The sequence below is a fragment of the Miniopterus schreibersii genome (assembly GCF_964146895.1).
Source record: "Miniopterus schreibersii genome assembly, chromosome: 18".
Lineage (NCBI taxonomy): Eukaryota > Metazoa > Chordata > Mammalia > Chiroptera > Miniopteridae > Miniopterus > Miniopterus schreibersii.
In genome coordinates this window covers 29,914,164-29,932,486 of record NC_138121.1, presented here as the reverse complement: position 1 = coordinate 29,932,486, position 18,323 = coordinate 29,914,164, and the positions used below count along the sequence as shown (strand labels likewise).

Below are 18,323 nucleotides of genomic sequence, written 5' to 3'. Positions count from 1 at the left end.
TTAACCAGAATTGCAGTGAAAAATGCAGTAGGAGTTAGCACAGTGCCTCTGTCCTGTTTTCAAGAGTCCATCTGAGCCTTCAGGGGTCCAATATTAAAGGTGCTGAAGACGGCCCACTCATGAAAATGCTGAAGAGAAAACTGGGCCCTCCACACAACGGGGAGGGAGCCAGGAACACATTGATAAAATGGACACAGAACTTCCCTTCTCAGCTACACATTGCCCTTCCTAAAAGAAGCTCAGATATGAACATTCATATTAACTAAATAAAGAGCCTGTAACTTTGTATGCACTCAATTCAATAAGCAAAAAGCAAAGGTGTGAAGAAGACACAGCTCCCACCCTCCAACAGCATATCACCTCTGGACACTGGGCAATCTAATGTGCTAAGCAGTACGAGAGAGCCCCAGGACTGGCCCAGATCACCATCCACTTCCGTCCTTCCATGTTCCCACTGGAGAACCTGGGTCAGGACTAGATCTGGACTCTACTACCCAGCTCTCCTCACTCTCAGCCAGTGGTCACTTCCCCATACCACACCACCTCCAGTTTCTGGAGCAAAGTTACAAATTCCTAATGAGGAAAACTGGTACAAGACAGTGGCATTTGTGGCTTTAAAGTAAACACTTTTCATAGAAAAAAATTAGACAGGAAAAGTATACCATTGCTCACTAAAAATAACCAGGGCACCTTGGAGAAAGGACTGATTCTAGAGCTAAAACTGAGAAATAAAGAGAGGAGTCCAGAACATTTTACTGAGCCAAAAAGCAAGGTCAGACTCAGAGAATAAGAGGGATTCATCAAAAGGACACAAAGCCAACTTGAAGGGGCTCCAACTAGCCAAGCTAGTACAATCGGAGCATTAAATAAATATTGATAGTACCAAATTTATCTCTTTGGATAAAATAGGAAGCAAAGAAATAGTTTGATGAGAAGCTATTTCAAAGCTTCTAAATACTTATTAAAATAATTAAGTAAAAATTAATAAGAAATTATAAAGAAAAGTATTTATTAATTAGAAAGGGGAAAGATTAACTTTACTGTGAAAAACCTTGGCAGGCACCACATTGCAAAAATGATCAAAGTGAACATCACTAGTAAAGCGACAAATCGCCATCCTGCGTCACCCGGCAGGATCAATGAGAGCACACCGGCATCCCAGCTGAGGAGTTCCTACCACAGATTAAAAACTTGAATCTAGTCCCAAGGTAACATCAGACAAGCCCAAATTGAGGAACGTTCTTCAAAATACTGCCTGCAATCTTCAAAAGTATAAAGATCATAAAAGCCAAGGAGAAACTGAGGAACTGCTCCAGATTGAAGGAGGCTAAGACATGACAGCTAAATGCTACAAGTGATGCTGAACTGAATCCTTTTTGCTATAATAAAGGACATTATTAGGACAACTGGTAGACCTTGAATGGGTCTGAGAATTAGACAGTAGTTACGTTTCAAAGTTAATTTTCTGATTTTGATGGATGTACTCTACTTATATAGGAGAATGTCCTTCTTTGAAGGAAACACAGGGATGATGTGGCTTTGATAACAGAACTATGGGATTAACCACCAGCTATGTCCCAGACCACTGGGAGGTACACATGCACAAAAGATCTGAAAAGTATTATAAGGGCTCTGAAAACTAGAGTGACATTTGAACCACAGCTCACAGAAGATTGGTTGGAACTTGCAGCCTGAACCTAACTAGGTCGATTGCCTGCTAAAGCAAAACAAAATGAAAATTCAGCATTCTCCTTAGAATCTGAAAAAGACCTAGGGTCTCATGACATAATATTCAAAATGTCCAGCATGCAATCCTAAATTACTTTTACTTGGTATACAAACAACCAGGAAAATCTCAACTCGCAAAGGACAACAGAAGAAAACCCAAAATGACAAAAATGTATGCATTATCAGACAGACTTTAAATCAGCTTTTCAAACCATGCTTCAAGAATAAGGGCAAACAACTAGAAAGATAAAAAGGCCTCGGCAAAGGAATAAAAGATATAAAGAAGAACCAAATGGGAATTTTAGAAATGAAAAATAAAATAACCAGAATTAAAAAGCCACTGGATGAGTTCAATAGCAGGATGCAGATGACAGAGGAAAGAGTCAGTGAACTTGAAGACAGATCAATAGAAATTATCCGATTTGAACAACAGAGAGGGAAAAAAGGAACAGAGAGGAGTGAGAGTGTGTATAGGGAAAATATCTGAAAAAAATAATGGCTGAAAATGTCCAAATCTGGGGAAATACAGAATTAAAGAATCAAGAAGCTCAGTAAACCCCAAACAAAATAACCTCAAAGAAATCATGCCCAGACACATCACAATCAAACAGCAAGAGGAAAAATCACATCATATAAAGAGAGAAACAGTGATTTGAATGACTATAGATTTCTCATCAGAAATCAAGAAGCCAAAAGGAAGTGGTACAACATTTTGAAGGACAAAAAGAAAAGAACTGTTGACCCAGAATTCTATTTCCAGCAAAAATATCCTTTAGGAATGAAGATATTACAGGACATTCTCTGATTAAGGAAAATTAAGAAAATTAGCTGTTGGAAGTAGTCTAAAAGAAATGCTAAAGGAAGTTCCTCAGACAGGAGAAAGTGATAGAAAAGGGAACTTGGAACTTCAGGAATGAAGACAGGACAACAGAAAAGGTAAATACCTGAGTAACTAAAATACACTAATCTCTTCTCATCAGTTCTTTAACATTGAAAGCAAAAATCAAAACATTGTCTGAGCCTGGCCGGGCATCGCTCAGTGGTTGAGCTTCGACCTAGGATCCAGGAGATCAAGGTTTGATTCCCGGTCAGGGCACATGCCCGGGTTGCAGGCTCAATCCCCAGTCGGGGGCGTGCAGGAGGCACCCGATCAATGATTCTCTCATCATTGATGTTTTTCTCTCTCTCTCCCTTCCTGTCTCTGAAATCAATAAAGATATATTTTAAAAAACAAACAAACATTGTCTGATAAGGTTTTCGGTGTATGTACATAAGACAATATAAAACAGAGAGAAAAGAGACCTATATAGTGGTAAGGTTTCTACATTCCACTTGAAGTAGTAAAATATCAATTCAAAGTATACTGTGAAAAGGCAAGTATACACATTGTAACCTCTAGAGTAATCACTAAAAAATAAAGAGAGTAAAAAATAATAGATAAATTAAAGTGGAATACTAAACATTATTTAAGTAATACAAAAGAAGGCAGGAAAGGGAAAAGAGGGGAACCAAAAAGTAGAAATAGACAGAGAGCAAATAATAAAACTGTAGATCTAAATTCAAATATATCAACAAATTACCTTAAGTGTAAATGATCAAAACACAAATTAAACCATATAGATTATCAAATGTGGTTTTTTTAAATGACTCAATGACAATGACCTGCTGCTTATTAAAAAAAAAACAACTTTAAAGATAATGAATTAGATAAGTTAAAATGATGGAAAAATACAACTATGCAAATTACCAGGAATAAAGAATGATATTACATAATGATAAAAGAGTCAACTCACCAAAAAGATATAATAATCTTAAATGAGTATATAATTATCAAGAGAATTTCAAAATACCTGAAGCAAAAACCACTTTGGAATACAGCCTGGCAGTTTCTTATAAAGTTAAATCTGTACGTATATATTACCCAGTACTCCCACTCTAGAGAAATAAAAACTTCTGTCCACATAAAATCTGCACATGACTGTTCATAGCAGCTTTATTTATGACACCCAAAAGCTAGAAACAACTAACGTCCTTAAACTGTGGTGCATCCATGCAACAGAATAGTATTCAGCAACAAAAAGGAATGAACTATTGCTACATGCAAAATACTGGTAAATCTCAAAGGTATGATGCTGAATGAAAGAAACCAGTCTCAAAAGGCTATGTACGTATATCGCCTGATTCCATTTATATAACATTCTGGAAAGAAAAAAACTATAGAGACAGAGAAGAAATCAATGGGTGACTGAGGTTTGTGGTGAAGAGAGAGGACGACTACAGAGGCACAGCATAAGGAGGCTTTTTCACTATGTATCCTGACTATGGTAGTGATTACATGAATCTATATATGTGTAAAAACTCACTGAACTGTACATTTTGAAAGTCAATTTTAATGTAGCTTAATTTAAAAAGTAGAATAAGCCCTGGCCGGGTGGCTCAGTTGGTTGGAGCATCATCCTATACGCCAGAAGGTTGCAGGTTTGACCCCTGGTTGGGGTGCATACGGGGGGCAACTGATCAATGTTTCTCTCTCATATCGATGTTCCTCTCTCTTTCTCTCTCTCTCTCTTTCCCTTCCTCTCTCAAATCAATGGAAACATGTCCTTGGGTAAGGATTAAAAATAATAATAAAGCATAAAAATAAAATTAAATTTAAATTTAAAAATAAAAATTTTTTGATGACACTATTAAAAATAAAACCAACTTTTTATTAAGTTCAACTTTTAACTATTAAAGCAGTAATTTTTTAAAAAAACCCAATGGATGTTTTCTCTATATTCTCCATAAAAAAGAATACTTGTTATTTGGAAAATTATATTTTTCAATAAAAATACATTGAATTTTGTTTCAATGGTTAATGCTAAGTGAAAGTCATTCTAGGCAGAGAAGTTTATAACCCCTCCTCAAATGATTTAAGCTATGACCCAAATTGTTGGATTGTAGAGCAGGTGGTGGCGAACTACATCCCAGGGGCCAAATCCAACTCACTGCCTGCTTTTGTAAATAAGTTTTTATTGGAACATAGATGTATCCAATTGTGTTCACATTGCCTGTGGTTCTTTTCACACTCAACAGCAGGACTGAATAGTTGCAATAGAGACTATGGCCCACAAAGCCCTTAATATCTGGCCTTTCACAGAAAAAGTGTGCTGGCCCCTGCTCACCAGAGAAAGATAAAGGCCACAGCTAGCCTGGCAAAGAGAACTGGGTCCAAATACCTTTTCTGAGAGTGAGTCCTTCACATGCTCTTCCTCTTTGTTTACTAATGGACTAGACTCTTGTTTAAGTGGGCCAACTTTTGATCTGGCCAAACTTAAGAATTCACTAATGGAATCTTCTTTCTTTTCTTGTTTAGATGTATCCCATCTGGATGGTTTTCTTGATTCTGAAAAGTAGGACATAGACATAATAGCAGAATTAGCAAGCAAAAACAAGTTCTTCATTACAGCTCTTTAATTCATTCAAGAACATCAGTGACCCTGCTATAGGCCAGGCATTGTGCAAAGTGTGGGGCATGTGGCAGATGCTGAGGCAGAGTACCAACTCCAAACAGGATGCATCCGGACCATTACAACATGAGCTAAGGTATCCATCTGAGCAATTCTCTTAAGGGAGGGAGAGTTTGCACTATATGTATCCTTAGGATTAGATGACCTTTTATTTCTGTCTTCCCAACAGACTAGGGATTGAGACCATGGTCAGCACATGGATCTGAGGAAGTCCTACTCACTGTCAGGACCTTGGTGCGGCAGTGCTTTTTCACTTGATGTTTGAGTTGTAGGCAAGGAAGCTGTCTCTGGGAGTGTCAGAAAGTTGAAGACTGAGTATTTGTCACGTTTCACTCTTGGTAAGCCAACTAAAGTTGAACTGGGGGTTGAAAAGAAAAAATATGAATATAATTTTAATAACAACTGTGAGAATAAAAATTTAATTCCTATAAAGCTTTCCATGTCATGTTTTTCACAAGTAGCTCTTCTATTTGGCTATAAAGGTCCCCTAAGAGGTTTAAAAATTTAAAAATTTATAATAGATGACTTTAGTACCCATTAGTGTTTTCTTGATTATAGTAAGAGCTAAAATTTAACTTTAAAAATTGATTTCCATTAAGGAAAACTTCCACTGCTAAAAATCTAGTAGACCCTGAATAGCACAGGTTTGAACTGCGCAGGTCCACTTATCCACAGATTTTTGTCAATAAATACCATAAAGGTAGTTTCCTTATGATTTCCTTAACATTTTATTTTCTCTAGCTTACTTTATTGTAAGAATACAGTATATAATACATATACCATACGAAATAATGTGTTGACTGTTTATGTCACCCATAAGGCTTCTGGTCAACAGTACTATTAGTAAAGTTTGGGGTGAGTCAAAAGTTATACGTGGACTTTTGACTGCACGGTGGGGGAGATCAGAGCCCCTAACTGCTGCATTGTTCAAGGCTCGGCTGCATACTTAAATCTTCTGACAAAGTCTCTGATTCAATTATATATGCTTTCTTGTGGTGTTTATAATCAAATAAGAAGTACTAAACTTTTATAAAGGATTAGAAAACATAACTAACATTTTAAATGTAAACTATATAAGCATCATTGAAAAGGTAGCAAATCAGACAAGTTTTATAACTTGACATATCTGTGTTTCATAACTTCAATATGGACTAAGTTTGCTATCTGGATGTTTGTTAATATTTTTAGTAATAAATTAATAGAAGTTAAATTTGTACAATTTGCAACTCAAGTATTGTACAAGTAAGTTCACCTAGAAAAGGGGGATTTTACATGAGTATGTAAGCAGAAAATTAGCTTTAATATGGGGAATAAGTACTGATGGAAGCACAGGTTTATCCAACTTACTCTGGATAAGGGTCAGGGACATTAAACCTCTTACATAGAAGCTTGTCAGGGTGCCATTCAAATGTGTCTCGGGTGAGCTTTCCAAACATCTTCATCTTCACAGCAGAATGCTTGTCACTGACATCATTCTGGGAAAAGACATTCACTCTCGTTCATCAAGTGGTCACACACTGACCTGACTGCTCTTCCATTTAAAAGTACTCAAGCACTCTTTCAAAATTACAAAACCGCTTATGCTACATTTTTGGTAAAGTATATTGGGAGCATAAACCTAACTTCTAATTCTACAATGCCATGTATATTTTTATCTTTTCACTGAGGGATTTAAAATATTTTGCTATGCAGTGTTTTAATTTTAAAATGCACCAGGTAGGCCCTGGGTAGCTCAGTTGGTTAGAGCATGGTCCCGATAGCCCAAGGTTGCAGGTTCAATCCCCAGTCAGCACACATACAAGAATCAACCAGTGAATGCATAAATAAGTGGCACAACAAACTGATGTTTCTCTCTCTTTCTCTCCCCGTTCCTCTCTCTCTAAAATCAATAAATAATTTTTTTTTTAAATGCACCAGGTAGGGACGTGATGGCAACAGACCTCTTGGTCTCGAGGAACTTCCACTTGATCTGAATCGTCGACCTCCTTGGCATGAGTGAACCTGGAGGACAAGGTCGAATGGGAAGATGCATACAGCACGGCTGCCCGGGCAAATTCCTCCCGTTCACGGCCTCGCTCCCACTCTGTCATACTGGGATCCAGACAATGTTCCAGTGCATCTACGGTACAGAGAACAAGAAACAGCTTCACTCTTAGGAAAAACATGCGGCTCAAAGGGGAACATCTGGTGGCACCACTAGGTCCCTACAGATTTCATCAGAGACGAAAAATCCTCACTCTGGTTTTTAAGAGCACGGTGAGGAGGTACTTGGCAAGTATTACTGCTCATTCTCTCAAAATGATGCTTCTTTTGAATTCCACTGCATACATTAGAGAAAAACATTTGGGAACTAATGCTCGATTAAATCTTCAAAGCAAGGAACCTGTTACCACCCCCAGACAATAAGTTCATCCCAATTACATTCCTAAATTTTGGCAGAAAAACATTCCTTTCTCTAACTTTTTTATTTTTCCAACTTTTTTTTTTTTTTTTTAATTTAACAAATAAACGTTAGGGGTCTGGATTCTTAGTAGGGAGTTCAAGCACAGTACATAAAGATCTGCTTTGGAAAACCCTTTCATCTGCTATGTCTCACAAGGACTGCTGCGTACAGTGGCCAGCTCTCTCCCCAGTCTTGCCATATGTATTTACTTCATAGATCACAGAGTGATTTTCTACCCCGTGTAATGGTTCGGCAACCAGCTCTCCCCAAATTTTAAGCTATGATTTAGGGCTGGGTGGTTAAGACCTTAAGATAAAGTGGGAGATGGCCTTGTTTTCTCAGTGTGAAATGCAATGCTTGCAGAAGTCAAGCATTTGCAAACAGTAGAGGGTCTGTAATTGAAGACTGGCGACCACGGCATGTTCTCTAATTAAACAGCTGGCTTTGGGACCTGAGAGAAACAGAAACATAAGCCAATTGTTCTTGTTTCCTAAGGTCAAAACCAAGGCCTGCATCTCTGCACCGCTGGCAGCAGGACGAAGCACCCTGGCAGAGCAGGGTACTTCAATTTTAAATCTGGGGCGAGGTCAGCATACCAAGAGCCCCGCTGCTAGGTGAGATGTGGGAGGCTGAGACCTGGCACCCACCTTTCTGGCCCCGTTTCACATTTACTAAAAACTTTTCGTATCGTTTTTGCTTCTCTGGATCTTTGGCAAAAGGTTTGAAGTTGCTGGCTTTTGCGGTGGCTGCCCCACCACCCAGTGCCATGTGCCACGAGCAGTGTGCGCCGTCTGGAGGTGAGGGCTGGTTTCTGCTGCTTGCGGCATTCTGGGCCAGACTCAGGGCCTTGACCTGAGCTGCTTTAAGGTCAGTGGCCTGCTTCATTTCTTTGAATCGCTCTTTATCTTTTTGGGATAGAAATTCTAATACTGAAGTAGCTGAACCTAAATAAAAACAGTAACAGGAAGAGATGACAGTATCGTTAAGACAAGTATACTTACATTTTTCTGTACATACACTTTCAATATCACAAGTTCACGTAATTGGACTATTTTACATTTAGTGTTTCATCTGTATTCACATGATTCCTGTAAACCAGACAGTACTAAAACAATGAGGCTCCTATTTCACAATTGGCAAAAATGAAGGTTAGTACTTGGATATTTATCAGGCCAGCGAGTGGTCCCAGAAGGAGGAAGCTGACATCTTGAACTCTGGACCTCCAGTCCATGGTAGCCACCCTTCCACAGTCCTGCCCAGCACAAGCCCTGGTTCAGAGCACAGCTACCCATCATGCACCCACTCGTGTCGCAGATGCTCACTGAGCACTCACTCCAGGCCAGACACTGGGCTGGGCTGGGAGGGCAATGCAGGCAGGGTCCCGCTCTCACTGATGAGGGAGAAGGACATTAAAGAAGCCAAAAGTCAACACCAGAGGACTGCTATGAGAGGAGGAGAGGAGGACTGTGGGAAAACATAGGGTGGTGTGATTGAGGGCGACTTAAGTGAGAGGGCTGGCTGAGAGGGGGAGATGACTAGCTTATATGGTGGGCACGGAAGGCCTAGAAGGTCCGTCTAAAGAAATAATATTTGAGGTAACTTCTGAGTAAAAAGAAGGATCCAACAAACAAGGGAAGAACAGAGGTAGAGGAAGCGGTAAACATAAAGGCCCTGAGTGGGCATCTTGGTTGGCAGGTTCAGAGGGCAAACAGGAGGATCAGGAGGTTAGACCACAGTGGGTTAAGGGAAAGTGGTGTAAGATGTGGCTTGAAACATAGACAGGGATGGATCCATAGAGCCTTGTGGAAAGTCCAGATTCTCTTTAGTTAAGTACTGGTGGCACTGGCCAAGTAGCTCAGTTGGTTAGAGCATCGTCCTGATACACCAAGGTTGTGGGTTAGATCTCCAATCAGGGCACATACAAAAATCAACCAATGAATGCATAAATAAGTGGACAAACAAATCTATGTTTCTCTCTTTCTCTCTCTCAAATCGATTTTTAAAATAAGAATCAACTAATGAATGCATAAGTAAGTAAAACAACAAATTGATGTTTCACTCTCTCTTCAAAACCAATAAGTAAAAATAAATAAACAAAAAAAAAAGTAGTAATAGAGCATTTTAAGGGGGATAGTGATATAATTTGGTTCACCTAGCTACTGTTGAGGGGGATGGGCTGCAGAGGACAAATAAGGACCAAATCAGGAGGCTATTGCAATAGTCCAGGTGAGAGTAGATGGGCATTCAGACCACGGGGGAAGCAGCAGAAATGCAGAAAAGTAGATGGAGTCCCCGTGCCTATTAGGGGTAGAAATGAGAGGACTTGCTGATAACTGGGTAGGGTCAGGGGAGGGAGGGAAAGAGAAGAGCAAGAATTAGGATTCCTACATTCTGACCTGAGCAGTGGGTCACTGGTGGTACCATTTACTGTACTAAGAAGGGGCAGACTGGAGAAAAAGCAAGTTTGAGGAAAGAAGTGGGAACCAAGAGTTCTGTTGGGGTCTATTACATTTGAGATACCTGTTAGGCTCCCAAAGGGCAAGTGTAAGTTCATCTCTCTTAGTGGGTCTTTCTGCTCCAACATACAGGGGATTCTCCACATCTGTCTATACTTTCACATGCACTCATTCCTTCAGGCTTCCAGGAAAAGTGCTATAGTACCCTTTTCCCCTGAGGAAAAAATCCTATGGTCCCAGGCTGTACAGAGAAAGTGAAGGTACACATGTCCCCGTCTTTACCACATTCCTGAACAATTATTAAAATCTGAAAACTGCTACCCTGGCTGTTGTGGCTCAGTGGTTAGAGCAAAGGCCTGAGCACCAAAGGGTTACGAGTTCTATTCCCAGTCAAGGGCACGTACCTGGGTTGCAGGTTTGATCCCAGTCAGGGCCCATGTGGAAAGCAACCAATCGATGTTTCTCTGTTTCTCTCTCCCTCCCTCCCTCCCTCTCTAAAAATCAATGGAAAAAATATCCTCGAGTGAGGATTAACAAAAAGCAAACAAACAAAAATCTGAAAACTCTGAGCTTAAGACAAAGGTTGTAATTTCAATGACACAACTCAAACTAATGGTGGGAAACAAGTCTTAAGAAGTAAAGGATGTATACTTATATGTGCCACTCACAATAAACAATTTTATTCCCACAGTTTGGGAATACAAAATCTTGGAAAAATTTCAATGGGAAAGCATCTTTCCATTTTGATTTTGATCACTCAGAATTATAATAAATGTAATGATTTATTTTTTTTTATTTTTAAGAAATTCTTTTTTTTTTTTTTTTTTAAATATGTCTATTGATTTCAGAGAGAGGAAGGGAGAGGGAGAGATAAAAGCACCAATGATGAGAGAGTCATTAATCGGCTGCCTCCTGCATGCCCCCCACTGAGGATCGAGCCCGCAACCCGGGCATGTGCCCTGACCAGGAATCGAACCTCGAGCTCCTAGATCCTAGGTCAATGCTCAACCTCTGAGCCATGCCGGCTGGGCTAAATTTAATGATTTTAATCTTCTCCATGACACATACCTTGAATAGGTGTTTCTCCTAGCAACTCTCCCCGCTTGGAGGCATTCAGTTGGTGCCTACTATGTGTCCCTGGGTCATGTATTGACTTTCCAGTTGATTCTGATAATACTTGAAGTAAGTGAGAATTTTCGGAAGTTGCAGCTACCACAGGTCTGAAATAATGCACTGGTCGATAGTCTCTTGGCAATTCAGGTGGTGGATAAATCTTCAAAAAACAGAACAAAACTCTGAAAATACAGGCTGTACGATGATCATGTTTGATTCAAGCAAGAAAACCCCTTACCTCTGAGCGTTATTAACCCCAGCCTTTCCTAGACTAACATTCAGCAGGTAGGTAGGCAGCACTGGGAACAGATTGTCCAGGTGCCCAGCCAATATCCATTCTGGATCTGGATGGTCACCAGAACCACAGTTCAAACGAGACATTTTTAATATCACCCCTGCCCACTTCTACACAGAGATGCTAACATGCATGTTTCATATAAGAACAAAAACTATGACAACAGCTAACAGGATATACAGGCCCACGTGCAGACCTCGCCTACTGTAAGTCAGAAATTTTAGAAAAGTATGATTCAAGGTATAGAAAAAATAACTTTAAGTTACTTTTAAATTCAGAAATTTTTTCTGGTTATGTTTCAGTTCCAAATTGGAACTTCAAGCCTTATTTTTTTATCTGAGGTATTTTTAATTCAAAAGCTGACTGAGCCCTGGCTGGTGTGGCTCGGTTGGTTGAGTGTTATCCCATGCACTGAAAGGACACTGGCTCGATTCCCAGTCAGGGCACATGCCTGGGTTGTGGGGCTCAATCTCCAGCAGGAGGCAGCCAATCGATGTTTCACTATCAGGGAGATGTTTCTATGATTGTGTGTCTCTCTCTCCCTCCCCCTTCCTCTGTCTCTAAAAAAAAATCAATTAAAAAAAAAGCTGACTGAACTGAAATTGAAATATAGTATTTGGGAAACTCAGGCATTAATGATGGCAGAAGAGATAAGCTAAAAGAAAGGATTAGAGAAGCATTTGAGATCTTGCTTCCTGTCAGATGTTGTTAGTTTTGGCTCAAATAAACCCTTTATAAAAAAATTTTTTTTAAACCCATTAGACATTTTTTAATTACTGCATTAAATGGTCTCTTTTGCACTTGGTCTAACAAACATATATTTATGGACAGTTCTATGTAAGCTGTTTTCTAGATTTTTCAGCGGCCTGAAACCCTGAGCTCTGTAACCAGAGAGGAGCTGAATGCCCTGTGGCATGAGTTCTCAGCCCCAGCTGCACACTGGGTTCACCTGAGGCTTTTAAGAGTAATGATGCCCACATCCCACCCCACAAAGTCAGCAACAACTGGAGTTTCCCAAGGTTCCCAGGAAGTTGCAAGGTTCCCAGGTGGTTCCCTGGGGGGCAGCACCTGGCATGATGAAAATCCATAAAAGAGTAGTATTACCACTGTTAGGAAATCACATTTTTTATCATCTTAGTCTGACCACCTTCTCTGAAAAACAGACTCCCCAGCCAGCCAGCAAACACTCTCATGTTACCAAGACACAAAAATCCCGTGGAGCATGGCAGAAAAGAGGTGCATACACCCTAGTATTCTTCATACCCTCCATCAGATTCACAGCACTTCAAAGGTGGGGTTAAAAACTAGGTGAACACAGCCCTCTTGTCAATGGCTCACGCTCAAAGCCCTACTCCAGCGAGGAGCACCTTAGGAACCCCCGCTCTGTCTGCCCACTTAGGGCACTCTGCCAGTCAGTGACCTTGTCTATCTTGCACCCTCACTGAATAAAAGCTACTTTGGGGTCAGGACTTTGTCCTATTTATCCTTGACCCTGGAATTAAATGAGTACTTCTCAACCATTTTTATGCTCCCCTTTCATAAATGTAAAATTCGCCTTCTCCTTTGACATATTTGACATTTCTGATGATAACAGCAGCTTACTATGCACCCAACACTGTTTTAAATGTATCCTGCTCACGATTACAACACATTAACTATTACCACTAAACCAATCACAGCCACTGTAATATCGAACGCAGTTTCTCAGGCTGCACTGCTACCGGCCGCCCCTGTTCTGAAGAACCACAGGCCAAGCCACAGAGGCACAAATGTTTGCTGAATGAAAAACAAAAAGCGCATTACAAAGTGTGGAATAATCTGAATAAAGGATGCCAACGAGGCAAATGGCCAGGCACCCTCCTGAGCTATCAGCACCCACAACTAACTTGTGATGTCCACCTAGGAACAGGTGACTCTGAGGGTGTTAAAGAGCACTGCTTGGCCTAAGCTGTAACAGAATAGCATTAAAACAGGACTATCTGGAAAAGCACACAGAGTTGTCCCCGAGACCTGACCTACATGTACAGGCTTCTCCCTTCCCCTTGCCCAGGCAGGGAGCCCAGGGAACCTCACACGTTAGTTAATACGCCTCACAGCAGGACTCAGGGCTGGGGGTCATTACAGCTTTCTGAAAGATTTGTACTTATCCTTAAGTTACACCGTCCCTAGAATTTTATCAATTCCATTCTCCCACCAGTTTCTAATGTAATTTCTTTTTAATGGAAATAACCACTCACTTGAAGTTTGGGTTTAAAAGATGAGCAGTTGGCTGTTTTGAATACATTGTGGCTACTGACTGCTATTTCTAAGACAGAATACGTTTTCCTCAACGATCACTGGTAACAAGGCTGGTGCTTTTGAAAACAGAATTTATTTATCATTCCAGTTGTTGATACAATAACTCGGATTACATAATAAGTATTTAAAGCACTAAACCAGAAAAAAATATATATAAAAAAATTCTTACTTTCTTAGAAGACAAAGGTTTAGAAGCCAAGGAAAATCCATCCAGTATTTTGCCAATGTATCGAAGATCTTTCTCTGATTCTACAAAATGATGTCATTGATTAATTTCAGAAGCATAGATAAGAATAAGACAGACGTCAGTTTTTTTATCTCTAAGAAACACAAATACTACAGGTAACATGTGATATCACACAGAGATAGCAGCAAAGGAGGAAATACCTCTGTTGACTCTGGGAGCTGGGCCCACACCACCCACAGCTGATTAGGCTGCCCAGGACCCAAGGTTAGAGGCCCAATGCTAAGGGGCACCAAAAAATATACTCTGTGTAGTAAAAGTTCTCAAGAAAAACCATCAAGAGAACAAGTGTGGATAAAAGTAAAACCATGACTGTGAGAGGGTCATTTCTAAAACTGGGTGAAGAACCCTAAGGAGGCTGCCTCCCAGTTTCCTTAGCAACCATCCAAACAGGGAACAAAAGGCACTACAACCGGGTCAGCACGTAATCTAATCTTAGCACAAATTAAAAGGTACTTTTGTCCTTTTCTGAAAAATGAAACTCTAACAAGAGATAAAGATCACTAATTCAAGAAACAAAATGACCAGACGCCCTCTGACTTGAAGCCAGGGATGGTCCCTTGGTCGCAGACACAGCCCCACCGACAAAGGCCCTTTGATTACCAAGGATTTCCTGCGCATGGTGGCTCTGCCAAAACTCCACACGCACAAACTGCATTCTCTGCAGCCAAAGCCCCTCCCTGTGACCACCTCAGCGCTGCCACAGCTGGCGTTCAGACCTCCAGCAGACACAGCTGCCCGCATGCACAGCCGGGTAACTCTCCTCCCCCACAAAATCACTCTTTGTACTTCAACTCCTGTTGAACTTTTGTACCAGCTTCTGGAGGTTCCTAAGATTCTGTACAGTAATTTGCTATTAAATTTCACATTCTTGCTATTTTCTATTCTTTTAAAACCCTGCAATTTTACTTTTATGAATTTATTCTGAATATACAGCAAATGTGCACAAAGAACCATAAGGTATTTACTATAGCCCTATCGATCAGGGGGGAAAAAATTAGAGCAATTCAAAAATCAACCATTATGACTGGCTGACTATAAATTTACTCAGTGAAAAACCATACAGTCACCCTGGGCAGGTGGCTGGGTTGGTTGGAGCATCGTCCCCTACACCTAAAGGTTGCGGGTTTGGGTGTGTACAGCGAGGCAACCAACTGATGTTTCTCTCTCACCTCTCCCTCCTTCTTTCTCTCCCTTCCTTTCTCTCTAAAAAAAAAAAATTTTTTAAAAATCAATTAAAAACAAAAAAGAGAAACCATAAGGTCAAAACTATAGATGTTGTGGCCCTAGGGGTGGCAGAGAAGAGGCAGCTGTGGGAGGGGGTGACAGCAGAGAGGGCACAAGGATAAGGGGAGGCCGGGAGCCCAGGGAGACACCCGCCCAGGCTTGACGCGGGAAGGGGTGGGGTCAACAGTCAGGCAAAAGTGTTATATAAAGGAAAAGCCAAAGATTTGGCTGGGAGGGCAATTTAAATATGTATACTTATTACAGATCAGCAATTATTATACAACGAATATGTTAATGTTAGTAATATAGCATTGTATTAATATATTGACATATTAACATAATTAACAATTAGCATATTTACTATATCATCTATAATATTACATATTATAGCATTGATGAAATATGTATTATTATATAACTTCTTTTAGGTTATAAAAATGATAACTTAGTACATAATTTTGAAAATATAAAGGTAAAGCAAAAAATATAAAAGTGAGTAAAAGGTAGAAAATAAAAGCAGTCTAGTTATCATCCAGAGGTAACGCCAACTAACATTTGGGCGCCCAGCCTTCCAGCATCTTGTGAAAACCTGGGTTCTTTCTGTGGCAACAAGGACAGGCCACTCACTCAGAGTGGTGGCTGGGTGCCAGGCAAGGTCTAAGCCCTCTACGTACATTACACTCTCCACGGGACAGTCATGCCACTGTCATGCCCACTGTCCAGGCAAGGACGCCGAGGCACAGAGAGGTTAAGTAGCTTGTTCAAGGTCATGGCTGAAAAATGGGGAGAACCAGGACTGAAACCCAGGCAGGCAGTCTTCAGTTTGTGTTCACAACCACTAAGCAAACTACCTCTTAAAAACTGTTCTGCACCTGCCTTTTCTCTTCTAGAAATGTAAAATCGGTATCATTTTGGGGAGCGATGCTTAGATTATTTCAACAGTATGATCTCAGATGTAGTCTACAAGAGTTAGATCAAATTTTATAACTACAGCTAAAAATGTCTGAATAGATTGTTTTTATCTCAACTCTCATCTCCTTTATTTATTAGGTAGTTATTACTGTAACCGAAGAATAGTAGGTACCATTTATTCAGTCTTTGAGGCAGGTGCCAAACACGGAGTTATGCCGTTTAATCCTCACAAAACCTGAGTGTAGATTTTGTCCTCACTTTACAAATGATGCCCAGAATGGTTACAAGCCTTGCCCAAGGCCACACAGCTGGGAAGGAGAAAGCAGGGAGCCGATCCAAATCCGTTTCTGATTGGCTCCAAATCACACGCTACTAGTACCTGTGTCACACTGTCTCCTCCCTACACCTTTTCTGAATTGAGAAATTAAAATACTACCAGCCGTTGCAGGGTTCAATCCCTGGGTCAGGGCATATACAAGACTCAACCAATGGCCCTGGCCAATGTGGCTCAGTGGTTAGAGGGCTGGCCCACCCACCAAAGGGTCACGGGTTCAATTCCTGGTCAAGGGCACCTAGCTGGGTTGCAGATTCGACCCCTGGCCCTGGTCCAGGTGCGTGCGGAGGTAACCAATTGATTTGTCTCTCTCACATCAATGTTTCTCTCTCCTCCTCCTCCTTCCCTTCCTTCTCTCTCTAAAAAATCAATGGAAAGCCCAGCCAGTGTGGCTCAGCGGCTGAGCATCGACCTATGATCCAGGAGATCAAGGTTCGATTTCAGGTCAGGGCACATGCCCGGGTTGCAGGCTTGACCCCCAGTGGGGGGCGCGCAGGAGGCAGCCGATCAATGACTCTTTCATCATCGATGTTTGTATCCCTCTCTCCTTCTCCCTTCCTCTCTCTGAAATAGATAAAGGCATATTAAAAAATAATAATAAATTTAAAAATCAGTGGAAAAAATATCCCCAGGTAAGGATTAACAACAACAAAAAAAGAGTTAACCAATGAGTGCATAAATAAGTGGAACAACAAATCAATGTTTCTCTTTCTCTCTCTCCCCATTCCTCTCTCTCTCTCAAAATCAATCAATAAAAAAAAATTTAAATACTACCTAGGTTCTGAATCACTATAGACTCTGATGTGAAATTCAAGTTGTGTTGACAGATGTCCACCTCTTTGTCCAATAAGAGCCTCCTAAGAGCTGGGGACACAAGCAGAAGACAGGCTGGCTGCCAAGCTCCATCTTGCTACGCTCAGTGTTCCTACTACAGAGTCGCCACACCTGGCCTTCGGACCCACTGCTTGAGCTGACCTACTTTGACCACGTGCCTAACTCCTCGAGCTGGAAGTGCTTCCCTCTGACCCTGCCAGCTCTTACCTGCCCACACGCGTGCTCCTTCCGATTCCAGGCCTCTTCTTCCTCCCCTCCTTGGCCCTGTCTGGATAACTGGCGTGGCTCTGACCCATTCTAAATCCTGCGTCTGTCTTACTTCCCACACTGGGCCTCTCCTCCTACTTTGTTTCTCACTCTCCATCTCTGACCAACAGCCCCCTACTCCTCAGAGGCTGCCTCTGTCACATCAATCTCGCAATCCCTTCTCCCAGATAACCTCACACTGGTCCTGCCATCAGCCTTGGGTCTATGGAATCACCTTTCTGACTCTGGTATTGCTTGGGCGCTGTCCAGCCATAGAGTCCATCTCCAGGCTCCTCATCCTTCAGAACAGTGTCATACTTGGACAGAGTTTCTGTGGCATAGATGTCATCGTCTTCCTCTTCCAAGGCACCAACACCAAAGGCCTTCGGAAACAAGGTTTCAAACAGCATTACAAGTGTCAGGGTATGTTTGCGTTAAAGGATAAGCTACTTTAAGGATGTAACTGAACAGGTCACATTAGCACGGTAAGGTCACCAAGAGAGGAGCAAATGGGGGACCCAGGTTAACACAGACTCAAGTCCTTTGGGTTACAATGACAGGTGTGAGTGCCACACCCAGCAGCAGCTATAGGTCTAGGTCCTAACGTGGGCAGAGGAATGGAGGACACACGCAAGCAGCAGTGCAGGAAGTGAAATGGGGCCCCCAAAATAAGAAAGGAAGAGT

At 41.2% G+C, this 18,323-nt stretch overlaps 1 protein-coding gene across 2 annotated transcripts in view; it reads right to left on the bottom strand.

Annotated features, from left to right (window-relative positions):
- GPATCH1 (G-patch domain containing 1) overlaps window positions 1–18,323 on the bottom strand; it is a 42,074-nt gene that overhangs the window by 7,937 nt on the left and 15,814 nt on the right. For both annotated transcript variants that reach the window (XM_081119696.1, XM_081119697.1), the window contains exons 8-15: window positions 17,875–18,022; window positions 14,012–14,091; window positions 11,205–11,409; window positions 8,328–8,624; window positions 7,178–7,356; window positions 6,585–6,712; window positions 5,459–5,595; window positions 4,947–5,113 (exon numbers count right to left, since the gene is read on the bottom strand). In XM_081119696.1, the coding sequence (XP_080975822.1) occupies window positions 4,947–5,113; window positions 5,459–5,595; window positions 6,585–6,712; window positions 7,178–7,356; window positions 8,328–8,624; window positions 11,205–11,409; window positions 14,012–14,091; window positions 17,875–18,022 (1,341 nt within the window). The remainder of the gene's footprint in view (window positions 1–4,946; window positions 5,114–5,458; window positions 5,596–6,584; window positions 6,713–7,177; window positions 7,357–8,327; window positions 8,625–11,204; window positions 11,410–14,011; window positions 14,092–17,874; window positions 18,023–18,323) is intronic.